This window comes from Ailuropoda melanoleuca, chromosome 6, assembly GCF_002007445.2.
Source record: "Ailuropoda melanoleuca isolate Jingjing chromosome 6, ASM200744v2, whole genome shotgun sequence".
Lineage (NCBI taxonomy): Eukaryota > Metazoa > Chordata > Mammalia > Carnivora > Ursidae > Ailuropoda > Ailuropoda melanoleuca.
Genome location: NC_048223.1, coordinates 110,122,925 through 110,136,246, shown reverse-complemented (window position 1 = coordinate 110,136,246; position 13,322 = coordinate 110,122,925). Strand labels below are relative to the sequence as shown.

Here is a 13,322-nt window from a genome sequence, read left to right as displayed (position 1 = left end):
ACTGTACTAGTTACTATACATGGCAAAGGAATTTAGCAAGAGAGCATACTGCCTTAAAGTCTAGTAGAATTCTGCTGCTGTCTAATTATTATGAGCATCAGTATAAAAGGTATAGCCAGTTTTATGGATCAAACATATTCCTCAAAGATGCATATAAAATAAATTTTTGTATACTATATCATCTAAAATATATCAGGAAAGTCTATTAATCAAACTATTCCCTTTTTAAAAAATACGAATTCATGGTTTGAGAGGAAGTGTTTTCTTAATCAAGTTACAATGCAGAGATACACACTCTGCAATCACTTGGATAAAAAGGTACTATACCTTCAAAATGGTAAATAATATTCACCATGTTAATTATTTAAAGTCTAACAATTATTTATTTCTAGACATAATTTTAAAGTTTCAAGTTATAATATTTCTGGGTTATTTTTAAGACCTAATGATCTCATCTCTTCCCATGTTATCAGTTGTAGAAGTGATTTCAATGTTTAGGAACTGTACGGCTTAAGTTCTGAGAACACTTGGCTTCTAGCATGTAATCCTCGTCTGAGTCAGCCTCTATCACCTTGCAGCCTGGGTCAGGGAGTAGAAAGCTTAAACTTAATGAGCTATTTCTGACAAAGGTCAATATAGAAACTGTGAATCTATCTAGATACTAAGGCAATGACTTCATTGCATAGGCTGCATTTTAGATGTGTAATTTTATCTTGGCTATGCTTCCTTTATTAACCGTAAATTTTATCTCCAAAACCCACCAATTACTTCATCTCTATCTCATATAACATTTAATTCTAACTCTAACAAGTGCCCATCTTTGCACTCTAGCAGTTATTTTTAGTTTATCTGCAGTTTTCAGCATTCCTATCCTTACAAAAATATGGTTAAAATATTCATTTTCTTGCATACAAAAATAAATGCATCAATTTTATGTCTCCATGACAAATAATGATGGTACTCTGCATATTGTTTGATATGGTAGCATCTACACCTACCTGGTCCTATAGCTTCATAAATAGATAAACTCTATTAAATAAGTATCCCTTAATTTCCAATGCGTAACTACTTTTTTAGTGTCCTATAGTTACTCCCAATAACAGTACTGTAACTGGACTCCTACCATCTAAAAAAGTACAAAGAATAAAATTATCTTCTTCAGGACTTTTACATGAATTAAAAATAAGGGTGTCAGTTTTCCATCTTTAGACTAAAAAGGAAAGTAGCCATCATTTTATTTGCCTAATTAGTAAACTAGATCAGTAGCCATTTCCTGGTCTTTGGACAATGCTATTTCTCTTTCCCTCCACAACTATACTTTTAAAATTTGTTGTTTAGGGCCCCCAAAACACAATCAGGTTGTATTTTATTACACCTCAAATGAAACTTTTACAATTAGTACATCCTTTCAATATATGGTCTTAATTTTGTTGGATCTCACTGTTAATTAGTGGTTCTTAAAGACCTTTAAATATACCCTTCTTATATGTGACAGAGCTCAAACCTGACTTATTATCAAGTACCCAAACCATATTAGGTAGTTGCACCATATAATATATTGGAAACTTATCTGGGGCCAATTACATGTCTTAAGTAATTATAAAGTGTTGAGTCATTTGTGTAGCGCCAAACTATGAGGTGAGTCAACTTTTTTGGACCTTTCTACCAATCAATGGTGACTGATCTGATGAATGAAGGACCACAAAATCGGTGACCTTTTTTTAAGTTAGCCATTAGTGAATATGAAGTTGTATCACATAGTTTTGATTGGCATTTCCCTAACAACCACTAATGTGGAACATCTTTTCATGTGCTTATTGGCCATTTGTATATTTTCTTTGGAGAAACAGGTATTCAAATCTTTTGCCTGTTTTTATACTGGGTTGTCTTTTTATTGTTTAAAGAGTTTTTTCTATATTCTGGATACAGGTCTCTAACTGGATATATGCTTTACAAGTATTTTCTCCAATTCTGTAATTTGTCCTCACTTTCTTGATCATACCCTTCGAAGTACAAATGTTTTTAATTTTGATAAAGTTCAATATATCTATTTTTTCTTTTGTTACTTGTACTTTTGTATCATATGTAAGAAATCACTGCCTAGCACACAGTCACAAAGATTTACTCTCATGTTCTAAGAATTTTATAGTTTTAGCTCTGAAATTCAGGTCTATGATTCATTTAAGTTAATTTTTACATATGGTGTGAGGTAGGAATCCAACTTCATTATTTTGCATGTAGATATCCAGTTGTATCAGCTACCACGTGCTGAAAAGACACTGAACTGTCTTGGCAGCCTTGTCCAAAAATTGTCTTTGGCACACCACAAATGTGAGTTACTACCTCTGGACTTCATTCCATTGATTTATAAGTCTATTCTTTGGCCAATACCACACTGTCTTGATTATGAAGCTTGGTAGTAAATTTTGAAATTAGGAAGTATGATTCTTCCAATTTTGTTCTTTTCAAGATTGTTTTGATTATCCTGGGTACCTTCCATTTCCATATGAACTTTAAAATTAGTTGTAAACTCCTATTAAAAAGGAAGCTTGGATTTCAACAGAGTTTGCACTGAATCTGTAGATCAATATAAGGAGTATTGCCACTTTAACAATGTTAAGAAGTAGTTTTCAGTATACAAATCTTTTGCCTCCTTGGTTAAATTTATTCCTAGGTATTTTATTCTTTTGGATGTCATATAAATAGAATTGTTTTTATAAATTCGTTTCAGACTGGTATATAGAAACACAATTGTTTTTTGTGTGTCAATCCTGAACCCTGCAAGTCTGCTAAATTTGGTTATGAGCTCTAATAGTTTTTTTTATATATATATGTGGATTCCTAAAAATTTTCTATACATACGACTATGATATCTGCAAATAAAAATGGTTTTATCGGGGCGCCTGGGTGGCACAGCGGTTAAGCGTCTGCCTTCAGCTCAGGGCGTAATCCAGGCATTATGGGATCGAGCCCCACATCGGGCTCCTCTGCTATGAGCCTGCTTCTTCCTCTCCCATTCCCCCTGCTTGTGTTCCCTCTCTTGCTGGCTGTCTCTATCTCTGTCAAATAAATAAATAAATAAATAAAATCTTTAAAAAAAAATGGTTTTATCACTTGCCTTCCAATCTTGATGCTTTTTATTTCTTTCTCTTGCCTCTAGAACGTCTAGAACAATGTTGAGTAGAAGCAGTAAGAGCAGACACCCTTGTTTATTCCTGATCTTAGGGGACAGCATTTAGTCTTTCACCATGAGTGTGATGCTAGTTGTGGGTTTTTATAAATGCCTTATACCAGGTTAAGGAAGTTACGATAAGGTATTTTTATACTAACATTTATATCTTAGTAATAAACCAAGGCTAAGAAGAGTTTTTGACTTAACTTCCCCAAATTACTGAACGCGATTCCAACTGTGGACTTCTGGTCCAGCTACAGTCACATATTTCAAACCTACAATAAAAGTTTAGTTTCCCTAACCCCATAACTTGTCTTTAATGCAAGCAAATATCCTTAGGTACTATTAGTTGAGGTAAAAGTTTCAGTGAAAGTTCTGCCAAACCTATCTTGTAATTTCTTTTCCTAACAAATGCACATTTTTTCTAAAATGTACACACTATATATAAAAGTACATGTTCTTTTTAAACAAATGTCATACAAACACCCAAAATATGCAGCTAAAACTAGTTATTATAGGCTCCTCCTTCCAAGGAATCCTAGATAATCAGGTTAAATACTAAGAAATCACTGCCTAACCCATGGTCACAAAGATGTAGTATTCTGCTTTCTTCTAGGATAAGGTAGATCAAAACAATCACTCTGTCAAAATACCCATGTCAAATGGGGATTGGATATGTAGAAAGTCTAGGAAGAAATACTGTATTCTTTATCATGTCCAAACCATTGAGATAAATATAACTAATACATCAAAATGCTAACACAAAAAGTTGAAATTATTTATGATATTTTATCTCCAAGTATATATAAATCCTTACTAAAGATTTATAAAGATTTACTAAAAATGCTTGCTATTTTCAACTCATAGAATGAGAAAGAAATAAAGGCCTCACAAGTGGAGCATGAACTCCATCAGGTAAACTATTCCTCTTTACAAAATTACCTGTCTTTGTCTTAGTGCACTATGTAATATCTTAATGAACTGAAAGAATCAATTAGTTATTGATTCTCTTCTTATAAGCAAGATAAAGTCCCTCATGGTAAAAACCTTTTAAGATATTCCCAATTATCAAGTTGTTTTCATATAATTTATGTTTTAAGAATTCATTAAGTTTTCCATATACATCCTACAAAATTATTTTACTATAATAATATATCTGTTGAACTCTTGAGTATTTTATATAGTTGTCATTTTTACTTAAGCCATTATAATTTAAGTACGTATACTGTAGATTATGGATATACTTAAGAGCATATATAATCATTTTTTCATTCAATAAATATTCACTGAATGACTGCTATGTGCAAAGGGTAAATAACAAAGTCCCTGTCTTCCTGAAACTTACATTCTATGAAGGAAGTCCAGTAACTCAAACATAAATAATTCAGACACAGATAAATGTTAAGGTGACAAAAAAGGCAATGGAATAGAGAGTGACTGGGGAATGATTACTGTTCTCTAAGGAGATGACACGACAACTAAATAATGATGAAGAGCGAGTACAGCAAGGGTTTTCCAAGCAGAAGGAAGAAGTGCAAAAGCCTTAAGATGAAAATTAACATGGTGTGTTGGAGGAAAAGAAAGCAAGCAGTGTCAGCTGGATCATAGGAGACAAGGGATAGAGTGGTAGGACTTTGTATGTCACAGATTTTACCTAATTGCAACGAGAAACTGTGGAGGACTGAAAGTAGAAACGACATGATCTGATACGTCCTTTAAGAGAATCACTCTTGCTGCTATGTGAAGAATGAAACGGAAGGAAAACTGAATGGTAGCAGTTAACTGAAAATAATATTCTTTCTTTATGGTGTTTCTTAATCCTCTCTCTTCCTTTCTGTTCTCAAGTCCATCACCTGAGTGTTGGTTCCTATATCCTACTACTACATGAGCTACTTCAAAGGCATCCACACTAGTCTCCCTGCTTCTATACCTCAACTGTACTTTTTCTTTTCTGTTTTTTTTTTTTAAAAGATTTTATTTATTTATTTATTTATTTATTTATTTATTTATTTGACAGAGAGAGACAGCCAGCGAGAGAGGGAACACAGACAGGGGGAGCGGGAGAGGAAGAAGCAGGCTCCCGGGGGAGGAGGAGCCTGATGTGGGGCTCGATCCCAGGACTCTGGGATCACGCTCTGAGCCGAAGGCAGACGCCTAACAACTGAGCCACCCAGGCGCCCCTGTACTTTTTCTTTCTTTATAAATGCTTTGATCATACTTAATCTATTTGCTCCAAAAGCCTCAAAAACTCACTACTACCAACAAAAGAAAATCCAAATTCCTTAACAGTCAACAACATTGCACAATCTAATCCCAAAGCACTTCTCTGGCCTCATTCCCCAGTGTTAATTTGATAGACTCTACTCTTCCACTCAATATGGTCTACTCACTCCTTCCTGAAGACAGCTGATGATGTCACCTTCCATGGCTCTAATTACACTGACTTCTTCCCTTATTTTTTCCACAGATCCAAATTCTATCTCATCTTCATGTCTTAGCGTACATTCATTCTCCCTCACTATTCAGAGCAGTGGCTTTTTGACTATGATCACAGTATTTTATGTCATAACCTAGTATGCACAAGTTTCATAATTCCACATTTAACTTTTCTTCAAGCAATGCGCTTTGGTGTTTTCTAGTCTTTTCAATTTCTTTTTCAAAATGACTCACTAAAATGACTGCATAGACTACTAGTGGGTTTCAACCTTCAATTTGAAAAACACCTTTCTAGACATTCACTGGTAACTAAACTAGATCCTGGTACTAGAAGATGAAACCCATAATTACCAAACTATAATGACCTTAACCTCAAGGATAGGATAAAGTCAGTATCTCATACATCATTTTATCTACCACAATGCCAAACACAGTATTTATTAATCATTACTGAAGAGAAAGACTGACATTACATACAGCTATCATATTTATGATCAGATAAAACCATAGTTAGGACTGTTTCTTTGTTCCCATCATCTTGTTTCAAATTGTAGTTATGATGGTCAAAATGACTAGTTTTCAATAACACTTTGGCCTACACTTTTGCTTTCCGACCTTAAAGGGTTACCTAATAGTCTTGCATAGTGGGGGAATACAGTAAGTACTGCATAAATGTCATTTTCATCTTTCCCTCAGAAATGTGAGAAACTCTCTATATGGAGGACACCTATTGCATTCATTGGAACTGCTTCTCTTTTATCCCAAATACTCAGGCACTTCTGCTCTGCCAGTATCCTCATTTGGCCCATCTAGCTTTGCCAAAATTGCAATAAGGGTAAACCTTTTGTTTCAAAGGAATGACAGCTATTAGGGTTGAATGGCCTCTCCTGCCATCAGCACTAAGGTTCTTGACCATTAAAATCCTGTTAAAGTTGTTGACTCTTTCAAAAACATCATCAGTAATTTCAATTAAGAAAATGAAAAAGCAATGAAGTGATATAAAATCTGTACCCAATCGTTTTTTTCTCTGATAAGGACACAACTGATAAGACAAGCCAATAGACAACGTGGAATTCTCAAATCTTAAATCTCAAAGACTCATTAATTTCACCATGAAATGATACATATAGATTCCTGAGGAATGCAGAACATCTAAAATGTACTCTGCTTCTCTTTTACTTCCACCTCCAGAGCCAGTTACAAGCTATTATGGGTCTAGGGGGACAAGGTGAATATACAAGTAACAAATAAATGCTCGGAACCATCTAAACTAGACTCAGTGTAACCATCAGGGTTTCAGGCAGAAATAAGCCCCCAGGACTTGTCCAAGAAAACATGAATTCCTTTATCAGTCCTGAAACTACCATAAGCTCCCTAATGGCCTATCAGCATATTGGGGTAATTGTAAGCCAGAGCAAACTACCATTGGCCTGCCAGACTCCAAATCTCCACCGTTAGGCCTTCCTCTGAGATCTGGAAGTATGAACCTCAACATTTGCTGGCTACTGTCTCCTGGAAGCCAGACCCAGAGCTTCAACAATTACAGGGCTTTGGGACAGACTCAATTTGGAATTCCTCTGTTATTCACTAACAATTTTAAAATCATCAATATTAATTCTCACTGCTTTGCCCCAGTAAAAAACACTAACTCAGAGCAGCTTTATATGCAAGATATTAAACCAAGTTAAAAGAAATAACCCCTGACATAAATATATCATATGTAAAGTGGCAAAATCTGAATAATATGAATTACTTCAGGAATATCTTCTCAGAATGAAGACAAAATCAAATTACCCTTTTGATAGTGAATTACTTTCCTCATGTAAATTCACACTCAAAAGCAAATGAAAGGCAAACCTGGGTTAACTTTCTTCTTTAATATATCAAATAAAAATGCTGCCTTGGGGGTGAAAAAAAGAACCATTAAATAGAACAGGTGGGGGCTTAAAATGTAATAACTATAGAGACTTAAATTTAAAAAATATTCCTGTGCTGCCTTCTTGCTATTTGGCTAAAGCACCTCCCTCCCTTTAAATCATCCTATGTTTACCAATATTTTGTTTTTTGTTTTTTGCTAGATCACAAGCCTCTAACTTTTCAGAAGTGGAGTGCAGGTTATTAAATTGGATTCTTCCTTTGGCACTCACCCTCTGACACATTCCACTAAATTTGAGATGTATTTATATTGAGTACTACCCTTTTTAAAAACAAATGCATCTTGGAAAGGTTAATTCTATATTACCTTTCAATTAAGCTTCAAGGAAAAGAGAAAGAGAGAAAGAAAAGGAGGGAGGAAGAAGACAGAAGAGGATGCAGGAATCATGCCTTAAAGTGAGGTAAAGTTAAAGTTGGAAATCAGCCGGAAAGTCCTAGACCTGGGGCACCTGGGTGGCTCAGTCAGTTAAGCCTCTGTCTTTGGCTCAGGTCCTGATCTCAAGGTTCTGATCCCAGAGTGCTGGGATCAAGCCCCACCCACATCGAGCCCCAAATGTAGCCCTGCATGGAGCCCCACATGGGGCTCCCTGCTCAGTGTGGAGTCTGTTTCTCCTCTCCCTCTGCCACTCCCCCTGCTCACTCTTTCTGTCTCTGTATCTCTCTTTCAAATAAATAAATAAAATCTTAAAAAAAAAAAGTCTTAGACCTAAGTAAATAAAATGGGAACAAAAAGCCTTCACTGGAGACACTGGAGTTCATACAATGTCCAGGCAATCAAAAGCTACACATTATACCTGTGCTACGGACAGATACTAGATTAAACTACTTTAGGACATATCAAAGTAAGAATACGGGTGATAAAGTTATCAATAAGTCAGAATTGATACACGGAATGCATTAAACAAAATTTATTCAAAGATTTAAAAAGCTCCACTCCAAATAGTTTACTAAAGAGTCGCTTCAGTGTTAAAGATTTTTGCCAGGTTTCCAGTGAGAGTCGCCCAAGGTCTACATTCAAGCAGGTGAAATAATTATGAAAGCCACATGTTTATCAGTATTTAAAACATGTGGCCCAAATACACTCTATGCTCTAATTTAAAATACAATATAAGGTTTTAATTTTAGAATCCTCAGAGCTGTCATTTTTTGGTGTTTTTGCCATGTTTAAACTAGCCAGATACTTCCTTTAATACACCAGAAATACAAGGCAGAGAAGGGATTCTTTTAAATGAAAGGTTTGCCAAACTGTTTTTGCCACAAAGCAGTTTTTTACTAGACCACTGAACTTTGCTCCAGTTTTAATATTGGCTTCACCCAATATTAAAGCCACTATCTACTATAAATGCACCAAATGCTAGGTACTGAGGTTACAAAACAGAACAAAACAGAATCTCTGCATTTGAGGCCGTCACAGTCATTCAGCAGAAAGGGACATATGAACAGATAATTAAGTTTCACAATTTGTGATATGAACAGAGCACTGTGCAAACAAAGTAGTAAAAGCCACTAAGTCAGCCTGGAGGACTATGCTAAGCTTGTTGAAGAGGATTTGACATTTAAATTCATCTGCAATGAGGTAGTTAGGTTAGTCAATCTGTCTATTTAAAAAAAGGCACGACAAAAAATTGAAGGTCACAGAAATCTTATTTGTCAAAAATGGCTGATGCAGATTATTAGTCTGTTGTTTATTAATCTAATCTCTGTATCAAAAAAAGAATATTTTACTCATACAATCCTCATCTTCTCTCCCAAACTTGTCCTCTTCCTGCATTCCTTTTCTGGGTAATACTATCTAAAACTTAACCTTCCAGTCAACCAACCACCAATTTCTACTGATTCTACTCCCTATAGTCTCTTTATTCTGTCTACTTCTATCTCCAGTGGCTACCATCATCCCTTACATTGGAAGCTTCTAATAGCTTCCAAAAGAGCTTTCTTGTCCCTGAGATCCCTTCTCCCAATCAACCAATGCTTCACATTATGGCCAAAATGATTTTCCAAAGCACAAATCTGATCACATGACAAACCATCTTAAAATCATCCAACTGCTTCCTATTGTTCTCAGAAGAAGCCCAAACTCTGCAGCATAGTTGTCAGTACCTGGTCTGGCTTGCATCTTGCTACAATCTTTTATATAGTACTCATATTGAATCTCTTGCGGTTTCTTCAATATACAGTACTCACTCATGATCCTCTGTAGAGCCTTCCAAGACTCCCTCAAAAGAAAATCAGATGACTCTCCAAAATGATCTTTCAGCACCTTCTGATTCTCCATTACCATACTTACCACACTATACAGTATTTTAGTTATCTGTCTCCCCAGGAAGCTGTAAGTTCCTTAAGGACAAAAACTATCTTGCACATTCTTGTATTTCCTATCTAAAGCAGTACGCCTGCCCATATACTATATACATATACTTCATGCTTGATAAAGATTTGTTGAATGCATGAATAAATGAACAAATGAATGAATAAATTGTAGGTCATTGAGTTTCTCTTTGCAGTTTATCATAATATTTATTAGCTATGCTACAGAAACCTTTATTCTGTCCACATATAGCATGAACATATTTAAGTCATGAGCCTATCACAATTAACCTGTTTTCAGAAACATAAAGAAAGGCGGCTACACCATAAACTCAAAATTCAAAGGAGCTTAAAAATTTATTGATGTCCTCCAGTTTAGACAGTATAAACTTACTATTTATTTTTATTTTTTTTAAAAGATTTTATTTATTTATTTGACAGAGAGAGAGGCAGCGAGAGAGGGAACACAAGCAGGGGGAGTGGGAGAGGGAGAAGCAGGCTTCCCCACTGAGCAGGGAGCCCAATGTGGCTCAATCCCAGAATGCCGGGATCATGACCTGAGCTGAAAGCAGATGCTTAACGACTGAGCCACCCAGGCGCCCCATAGACAGTAAAAACTATTTAAGTCATTTTTTGGAATACATATATATCAGAATCATAATAGCCTATACATTTAAAAAATAAAATTATAACTACATATGTACTATTACATTATTTTCACAGGTAAAACATTGAGTTTGTTTTTTAACATAAATGAAAACCGCACTCATCACTGACTCACCGATTCTTTTCCAGCTCATTGTGTGTAGACCTAAAAGGAAAACAAAAAAGACCATTAGCCACTTCTTGCTAAGGCTATGGAAAGGGGGATTAGTTACTGCTATATCACACCCAGTGAATTTCTTTAACAATGCAATATATAGTCAGACTTCTATAATCTCACTCATCAAGAAGATATAGTCTGCATTCGTTAGAACTATTCATTCGGATATGGTGTCTTCAGTTAACAACTAACTCTTCTGACGCTGGTGTTTCACTGTTATTTTAATAAAATTAATACAAGTACATGTTCTCTTCCCTGCTTCTAGTATCCTACATTTTATTTGTAAATTTTTAATTCAAACATTATCCCATTTTTGTTTAAAAAGAAAAATGTACTTGTATGTCCTCTTCTATCTCCACTTAGTAACTCCTAAACATAGGGAGAAAAAAAGTTTTGGCTAGCACAGAAGATGACAGGCTTGCCTTACTGTTAAGTGATACAAATTTAAGCTTTCCTGCCCTCTGTGTAAAACATAAACAAAAAAAGTTATACAAAGAAAAAAATAATATAAATAAAAGAAGATATATTAATAAAATCAAGAAACACACTTTTAAAAGACTAGGAGAATGTACCTCAAAATGCTAACAATGGTTATTTTCTTTTTGTGACTTTTTTTCATTTTGCTTATCAGTATGTTATAATAATACTTATCATCTACTTAACAAGTATAGTGTCTGCTAAACAGTGTGCTAAGCAGTTAACATACATTATTTCATTTTATCCCCCAAACAACCCTTGTCTTATGGATAAGAATACTGAACCTCAGAGAGGTCAAGACAGGCTCTTGTCCCCAAAGTAGAAATAGCAGTTATGATTTAAGCCCAGGTCTTCCTTACTCCAAAACCCAAATTCTTTTTTTTTCTTAAGTTTTTACTTATTTGACAGAGAGAGAGCGAGCGAGCACGAGCAGAGGGAGGGGCAAAGGGAGAGATAGAGTGATAAGTAGATTCCACACTGAGCAGGGAGCCTGACCTGGGGCTGGGATCATCATCTGAGCCGAAGGCAGACACTTAACCAACTGACCCACCCAGACGCCCCCAAAACCCAAATTCTTAACTACCTGGTGAAGAGAGGTTAAGGGCACAGACTCTAAGTCCAGACTGCTGGATTCAAATAGTGTATAGCCTAGTTAAAGTCCTTTCATTTCTCTGTGCTCAGTTTCCTCATCTATAAAATAGGTAAAGTGATAGTACGTGCCTCATGTGACTGTTATGAGGAATAAACAAGTTAATACTGAACAGCAAAATATAACAAACTCTAAAGTTAGCTATTATTAAAATTACGTTATACGAGTTCTCTTAAATGAACATGTTATTACTTTTAAAATAATTTAGCATTAAAAATAACAGGAATTTAATAAAAGAAAATTTAAGTTCCTGTCACCAGAACTAAAACTTTAATCAGTTAATATATCCTGGTTAATATCAAATGTTTTCAGAGTATCACATTACTGATTACTTTAATCTGATTTATTATTCCAGTGGATATTTAACAATTACATTTCTAAACTTTAACAGTAGGAGAGTTTTTGTCAGTCTCATAATTTATAGAAATTTTACCACTGTTTTAGTTCAAAAGCCAAAAGCCTTCTTTGAGTTACTGTATCCTGTCCACTTTTTGCTTTCTTAAAGTTCCATAAGGTCCAAGTGACACAGGATGAAAAAGACTAATGTTCATTTTCAAGAGATTTTCTTAATAAAAGCATTTCTCCCTCAAGAGGTTAAAAAAAAAAATCTTATGATGCTTCCAGAGTTCAGTCAAATTAACAGCAAGGATATGTATAATTCAGATGAAAGAAATCATAAAAGCATAGAAACTTTAGTTTAACAGAGACTCAAGAGCTCAAAACCCAATAAATAAATTACAACCAAATCTCTATCACTATATAATTATAAAAGGTTTTAAGTTCTTTTTTGTTTGTCAAAGTAAATCAGTAAATCATAAGAGGAAAAGGACATATCTTAAAGAGATTTAAAACAAAAAATATTGTTCAAAATTTGAATGGGTAATCAATAATGAAATTCCCCAACCCATAGTAAGTTTTGGTTTAATTGCCTTTATCTGAAGAAAATTTAGAATAAGTAAAACAAAAACAGTGAATACTAAAGTAAGTAATAAATGGAAATAATCTATTTAAAGAGAGGTAGACTATTTACCATAAACTTATCCTAAACAGTTTGGAAATACTACATATGGTCACAAATGCAAAATGTATATACCCAAAGACAACCAATTGTTGAATTCCAATATTGTATTAAGCCTATTATCAAAGCTAGCACCGAAAGAACATAATCTGACCCACTGCTGTGAACAAAATTAAAACAGCAGGTTCTTCCTACCTCTCTCTTTTATTTTCTTTCTTAAAAAATATAAAATGATAGCCAAGAATATGAACTTTTTCACCAAATCAAGAAATGCATGTCATATCTAGTTATACCACTAGTAACATTTACCAACATTTCCAAACACCAAGAAACAAAAATGATCATATATGTACTAATCTTTACTATATTGCCATGATCTTCCAATTTTTAAAAAAATGCATCAGTAGTACTTCTATCTTGATGGCTTTTTTGACTGTAAACTCAAGTCAACAAATACTTGTATCTTTAAGACTGTCTTAGGTTACAGGGAATCAAAGACAGTCTC

General features: G+C 34.6%; 1 protein-coding gene across 2 annotated transcripts in view; it reads right to left on the bottom strand.

The window, feature by feature from the left end:
* MXI1 (MAX interactor 1, dimerization protein) overlaps window positions 1–13,322 on the bottom strand; it is a 79,736-nt gene that overhangs the window by 27,374 nt on the left and 39,040 nt on the right. For both annotated transcript variants that reach the window (XM_034663270.1, XM_034663271.1), the window contains exon 3: window positions 10,632–10,661. In XM_034663270.1, coding sequence (XP_034519161.1) covers window positions 10,632–10,661 — 30 coding nt within the window. The remainder of the gene's footprint in view (window positions 1–10,631; window positions 10,662–13,322) is intronic.